The sequence below is a fragment of the Protomyctophum parallelum genome (genome assembly GCF_964188405.1).
Source record: "Protomyctophum parallelum genome assembly, chromosome: 21".
Lineage (NCBI taxonomy): Eukaryota > Metazoa > Chordata > Actinopteri > Myctophiformes > Myctophidae > Protomyctophum > Protomyctophum parallelum.
Window position 1 is genome coordinate 4,488,216 of NC_139713.1, and position 7,024 is coordinate 4,495,239.

The 7,024-nt window shown below is 45.6% G+C and overlaps 1 protein-coding gene across 1 annotated transcript; it reads left to right on the forward strand.

Moving 5' to 3' along the window:
* Positions 1–212: 212 nt before the first annotated feature.
* On the forward strand, positions 213–6,681 carry crybb1 (crystallin, beta B1). Its single transcript, XM_083793851.1, has 5 exons — positions 213–344; positions 1,304–1,422; positions 2,250–2,382; positions 5,046–5,188; positions 6,504–6,681. The coding sequence occupies exons 1-5, from the start codon at positions 222–224 to the stop codon at positions 6,676–6,678; spliced, it is 693 nt and encodes a 230-aa protein (XP_083649977.1). The 5' UTR covers positions 213–221; the 3' UTR covers positions 6,679–6,681.
* Positions 6,682–7,024: the final 343 nt, after the last annotated feature.

The following is a 7,024-nucleotide window of genomic DNA, read 5'->3' on the forward strand; positions in this document are numbered from 1 at the left end:
ATCGCAATAAGAAAAACAATCGGTCGTAATTGCAGCCCTCATGGATATAGAACCTGTATATATATATATATATATATATATTATATACACACGCTAATACATGCCTATACCTGTCACCATTAAGCCAGTGTCACCTGTACCTCTCACTCATTCATTCCCTCGCCCCCCCCCCTCCCCCCCCCTCCCTCCCTCCCTCCCTCGCCCCGCAGACTCTCCTCACCATGTCTCAGACCGCCAAGTCCGCCTCCAGCCAGGGCACCGATGCCAAGGACAAGGGTACCCCCGCCCCCGCTGCCAGCAGCAAGGCCACCAAGACCGGAGAGCCCGGCATGGGCAACTTCAGAGTGAGTCCCTGTTCCCAAATTATACTGTAGGCTACTCTTCTTTAATTAGCCAACGCCATGATACGTGAATGAATGTCCCCGTTCTCTGCATTTAAAGTGAAGAATTGTTTTGTACAAAGCAGCAGAACTGTAGTATAGAGAGTTCTCAATTCTCTTTTTTTTTTTAAGAAACCTAATGTTGAAATATTTGGGCAGTGAAGTATATATAGTCACACAGAGTATAGATCATGTTACACAGTGTATACATACACACAGTTATGGCATATAGACAATGTTTTACAGTATTTACCTATTCATAAACAGAAGCCTATACTGTACATGCAGTACAGTACTTATTGGCAGCCAGGGGTGGATACGAGACCACAGAGACGAACAGAGAATCTGCAGTGCTCCGTCCGTGACAATGTGTTTCTGACTGTGTGTGGTTAAACGTGTTAAATGTGTTCTCCAGATCATGACTGTGTGTGTTTAACCCATTCTGACCCGAGATCAGATTCATACGAGGTTTTCCGCCGGACACACACTGGTCTGATGAACCCATTCTGACCTGAGATCAGATTCTAAAAAATGTCAGTCGCTCTTCGATTTTTCAAAAATAGCAGACCTACAAGCTCATATCGCGCCACTCGGTGGCGCGATATGAGCTTGTAGATCTGCTATTTTTAAATAGCTAAAGCATGACATGATGCCGACACCAAAATGGGTGCCCGTTCAGAATGGGTTAAACGTGTTAAATGTGTTCTCCAGATCATGACTGTATGTGTTTAAACATGTTAAATGTGTTCTCCAGATCATGCCTGTCTGTGTTTAAACGTGTTAAATGTGTTCTCCAGATCATGCTGTGTGTTTTTAAACGTGTTAAATGTGTTCTCCAGATCATGCCTGTATGTGTTTAAACGTGTTAAATGTGTTCTCCAGATCATGACTTTGTGTTTAAACGTGTTAAATGTGTTCTCCAGATCATGCTGTTCGACCAGGAGAACTTCCAGGGCAGAATGATGGAGGTCCAGAACGAGTGTATGAACGTGTGTGACCGCGGCATGGATAGAGTTCGTAGTATCATCGTTGAGTGCGGCCCGTAAGTGGACACACACACACACACACACGCACACGCACACGCACACACACACACACACACACAGTCCCAATGTAACCCACTAATGCGAGGCAAAGACATTCTAAGATGTACTGTGCTGTGTCAATGTAGGGACAATCACAGTGACTTAAATGTATTAAGTAGCAATACCACAGTGCAAAAGTACAACAGCATGCATTCAAAATATAGATACAATCAAAATGCATTTTAAGTAAGTCATTACACCGAATGCCCATTTCGGAGTCAGTACAGTCAGTACACCATCATGTTATTGTTGCAGACTGTATACATAGTTATTGGTTAATTAATGCATTCATCACTTTATTACTCCAGAGGAGCTCATCATATCATTCCTGTATATACTGTAGGTATGGTTGGGCAGCTTATAACCTCGCAATTTATTAGTGGATTTATAATTTGTAGTATATAGTCAATAACCTGAATCTGCAACGGATAGTGAAATGTGTCAGATGAATGTAGTGGAGATTAACAAGTAATAGAAGTATAAACAAGTAATAGAAATATGTAAGGTGCCTCTAAAGATTGTACTTAAAATGCAGAGTGAATCCATCCATGGCACCTAGTCTGAACACCATCACTTGTCCCCATAAAAAGGCGCCTGAACCTTTTTGGGTCACTATCTTCGACCTTTTGGGTCACTATCTTCGACCTTTTGGGTCACTATCTTCGACCTTTTGGGTCACTATCTTCGACCTTTTGGGTCACTATCTTTCCAATAATCCTCCTCTCCCCTCCTCTCCCCCCCTGTGCTCTCCCTGCCCTCGGCGGCTGCACCCCCTCCTCTTCAGCTTTGTCGCCTTTGAGCAGACTAACTTCCGTGGGGAGATGTTCATCCTGGAGAAGGGAGAGTATCCTCGCTGGGACACATGGAGCAACTCCTACCGCAGTGACTGCCTCATGTCTCTCAGGCCCATCCGCATGGTGAGTACTACCATGTACAGTACACAACTACAGTATACGTACAGTGTGTACAGTGACTGCCTACAGGGCCGGCCTTCAGATCAGGCAGATCAGGCAAATGCCTGGGGCAACAGGAGCGTGAGGGGCAGCAGAGCCATCAGCCCAATCGCATAAACATTCGCTTTTTTTTCAAGCAGGCACGGAGCGCTCCTAAACAGTTGAGCAGGCTGCTCCTGTGGTCATTTTTATGGCCACAGGAGGGAGTTAATCGTCCAGTGTGAAACAATAATAAATCAGTCATATGTATTATAGCCTTTGTGATATAAATTACTCTACATTGGTCACGGGAGGGGGGGCATCTGGAAATATTATGCCTGGGGCAACATTTTCAATAAGGCCGGCGCTGACTGCCTACCATGTACACGACTCCTACTGCGGCGCATTACGCCTATACCTACAGTAGACCGTAGAGGTGTAGAGGAGGAGAGTAGAGCCACACGCTTTGATCTCGCCGCAAAGCGGGTGCCCTATTGGGCTATAGTTCCAAACATTGCTCCTATTGGCTGGAACTATCCCATTGAGACAAAGCAGGGTGCCTATGGGCTATAGTTCCAAACATTGCTCCTATTGGCTGGAACTATCCCATTGAGACAAAGCGGGTGCCTATGGGCTATAGTTCCAAACATTGCTCCTATTGGCTGGAACTATCCCATTGAGACAAAGCGGGTGCCTATGGGCTATATAGTTCCAAACATTGCTCCTATTGGCTGGAACTATCCCATTGAGACAAAGCGGGTGCCTATGGGCTATAGTTCCAAACATTGCTCCTATTGGCTGGAACTATCCCATTGAGACAAAGCGGGTGCCTATGGGCTATAGTTCCAAACATTGCTCCTATTGGCTGGAACTATCCCATTGAGACAAAGCGGGTCCCTATGGGCTATAGTTCCAAACATTGCTCCTATCATGGCTGGAACTATCCCATTGAGACAAAGCAGGTGTCTATTGGGCTATATAATTCCAAACATTGCTCCTATGGCTGGAACTATCCCATTGAGATAGAATGAGCACTTCCGCATTCCATCCATTGTTACAATGGGAGTTACAACGCTACACCATAATGCAACTCCTTGCCAACTGTAAACTATACTTGCAACCGCATTGTTCCCCCAAATGGTGCCGGTATCTCTGCAACAACCTCCTCCAGACCGCTGCAACTTCTTGCAACAACAGGATGCAACTATAAGTTGCGCTGGTGTGTGTGTGGACTGCGTTTCAGTTGCATCATCATGAGACTCATGACATGATGCAACTCATCAAGTTAGTTACTCATGAAGTAACTGACTTTCTTTCTTACTCAGTGGTATATACTGCGGTTTGTTGCGCCACCGAAAACTAGGTGATCTATACAAGATTACAATGTGTGTGTGTGTGTGTGTGTGTGTGTCTTCACAGCGCACATATTTCACACTCATGCCAACAAGGTTATATTAGGTTATATATTATATCATATATAATAATAATATATAGGCTACCCCCAGCCAAAGACTGTACAAATGGGACCCAATTGAATATAGAAAACAGAGCTAAACACCTCCCCTCCCTCTCCACATAACAGGACAGCATGGAGCACAAGATCTGCCTGTTTGAGCTCTAAAAACCTCCCCTCTCCCTCTCTCCTCATAACAGGACAGCATGGAGCTAAACAGAGCTAAACACCTCCCTCCTCTCTCTCCACATAACAGGACAGCATGGAGCTAAACAGAGCTAAACACCTCCCCTCCTCTCTCTCCTCATAACAGGACAGCATGGAGCACAAGATCTGCCTGTTTGAGCTCTAAAAACCTCCCTCCTCTCTCTCCTCATAACAGGACAGCATGGAGCACAAGATCTGCCTGTTTGAGCTCTAAAAACCTCCCCTCCCTCTCTCTCCTCATAACAGGACAGCATGGAGCACAAGATCTGCCTGTTTGAGCTCTAAAAACCTCCCCTCTCCTCTCTCTCCTCATAACAGGACAGCATGGAGCACAAGATCTGCCTGTTTGAGCTCTAAAAACCTCCCCTCCTCCCTCTCTCTCTCCTCATAACAGGACAGCATGGAGCACAAGATCTGCCTGTTTGAGCTCTAAAAACCTCCCCTCTCTCTCTCTCTCTCCTCATAACAGGACAGCATGGAGCACAAGATCTGCCTGTTTGAGCTCTAAAAACCTCCCCTCTCCTCTCTCTCCTCATAACAGGACAGCATGGAGCACAAGATCTGCCTGTTTGAGCTCTAAAAACCTCCCCTCCCTCTCTCTCTCCTCATAACAGGACAGCATGGAGCACAAGATCTGCCTGTTTGAGCTCTAAAAACCTCCCCTCTCTCTCTCTCTCTCCACATAACAGGACAGCATGGAGCACAAGATCTGCCTGTTTGAGCTCTAAAAACCTCCCCTCTCTCTCTCTCTCTCTCCACATAACAGGACAGCATGGAGCACAAGATCTGCCTGTTTGAGCTCTAAAAACCTCCCCTCTCTCTCTCTCTCTCCTCATAACAGGACAGCATGGAGCACAAGATCTGCCTGTTTGAGCTCTAAAAACCTCCCCTCTCCTCTCTCTCCTCATAACAGGACAGCATGGAGCACAAGATCTGCCTGTTTGAGCTCTAAAAACCTCCCCTCTCTCTCTCTCTCTCCACATAACAGGACAGCATGGAGCACAAGATCTGCCTGTTTGAACTCTCCGACTTCAAGGGCAACAAGATGGAGATCCAGGAGGATGACGTGCCCACCCTCTGGGCGCATGGCTTCTGTGACAGAGTGGGCAGCGTGAGGGTGCCCGGTGGAGTGTGAGTAGCCATTCTGACCTGAGATCAGATTCTAAAAAAATGTCTTCTACGTCCTGACAGTTTACCATTCCGACCTGAGATCAGATTCTAAAAAATGTCTTCTATATGTCAGTCGCTCTACGATTTTTCAAAAGATAGCAGACCTACAAGCTCATAGCGCGCCACTCGGTGGCGCGCTATGAGCTTGTAGATCTGCTATTTTTCAATAGCTAAAGCACGACATGATGCCAACACCAAAATGGGTTCCCACCCAAAATGGGTTAATACTCTATGACGCGCACACACACACACACACACACACACACACACACACACACACACACACACACACACACACACACACACAACCACACCAGGATTCAGAACTATATAGGCCTACTACAGAATCAGAATGAGATTTATTGTCTCACATCGAAATCACAGATTCTATACAGGTGAAAATAGTTTTGTTCCTTTTATCTGTATACATGCTACATTTATTTATTTTCTCGTTATAATTCTGGGACAGGATGTTTTAAAAGTTCACTTCGGTTCTATGTTAACATGAGATGTAGAGAGGCAAGGCAAACAGAGCACAAGCTTCTAAAAATAGACCACGATACAATAAGGTCAACATCTCCCATCTCCCATGCTTGCCAGAAAGTCAAAGAATAAGACTTTGGTACTTCCAGGAACAATGTCGACATAAACTTGAGACGAAACATAAATAGACCAAATACAGAATACAATACAGTGCTCATATTATAGGAAGTAGAAAGTGAACATGGACAAATATTGTTAGATATATATATAAAGTGTAATATTTCTGTGAATCCCCAATGTTATACTATCTTAAAACCCTCATATGGCTCCCTTAACAGCATCTTATTGTGCATTGATTGGGCCAGCTTTGGTCGACTTTTTGAATGACAATAGAAAGATGTGCGATATGACCACTGCAATGTCACGAAATGTCTCATTTTAAAGCTGCAAGTCTCTACTTTACACCGAAAAAAATAATTATGTTTCTAGCACGTTCCATCGTTTACTTATAAGCATTTTAGTACACCTTATGGACTATAAATACATCTACAAAGAGAAAGAATTGGGCCACACACATGTATTTTTCCAGTTGGGTGGGTTACCAGTACCCCGTTTACATGTATTTGTGTTCTAATGGAGTCTCTCTTTGTGTTCCAGTTGGGTGGGTTACCAGTACCCCGTTTACATGTATTTGTGTTCTAATGGAGTCTCTCTTTGTGTTCCAGTTGGGTGGGTTACCAGTACCCCGTTTACATGTATTTGTGTTCTAATGGAGTCTCTCTTTGTGTTCCAGTTGGGTGGGTTACCAGTACCCCGGCTACAGAGGCTACCAGTACCTGTTTGAGTGCGGCGACTACAGACACTACAACGAGTTCTGCGCCTTCCAGCCTCAGATGCAGTCCATGCGTCGCGTCCGTGACATGCAGTTCCACCAGAGGGGATGCTTCAACCTGACCGCCAGCAAGTGAGCAGTGACCTCTGCTGGACGCCTGGTGTAGTTGCAACCATGCCTCACTCTCTCCTCTCAACCGCCCATCCGGCGCTTTTTATTTCTCTAACTCCCCACCACCCTCCTCCTCCTCCTCCTCCCCTCCCCTCCCCCTCCCCTCCCCTCCTAATTCAATCAGAAACCCCCTAACCCTCAACCACCCCTCCCCCCCTCCCCCTCCCCCTCCCCTCTCCCCTCTCCCCTACCCAAAAAGGATAAAGAATGACAACAGTGTACCGGACAGCCTTAACTGACTTTTTATGCCAAAATAAATATGTTTGGAAAAAAAAACAAAAAAACGTGATGCCTCTTTGGGTTTGACTGAC

What these genes read in the sequence shown, in the direction of transcription:
- crybb1 (XM_083793851.1), top strand. Translation starts at nt 222, where the DNA reads ATGTCTCAGACCGCCAAGTCCGCCTCCAGCCAGGGCACCGATGCCAAG. An exon ending in CCGGCATGGGCAACTTCAGA is followed by an intron (nt 345 to 1,303) that starts GTGAGTCCCTGT and finishes TGTGTTCTCCAG; the next exon opens with ATCATGCTGTTCGACCAGGA. An exon ending in GTGAGGGTGCCCGGTGGAGT is followed by an intron (nt 5,189 to 6,503) that starts GTGAGTAGCCAT and finishes TTTGTGTTCCAG; the next exon opens with TTGGGTGGGTTACCAGTACC.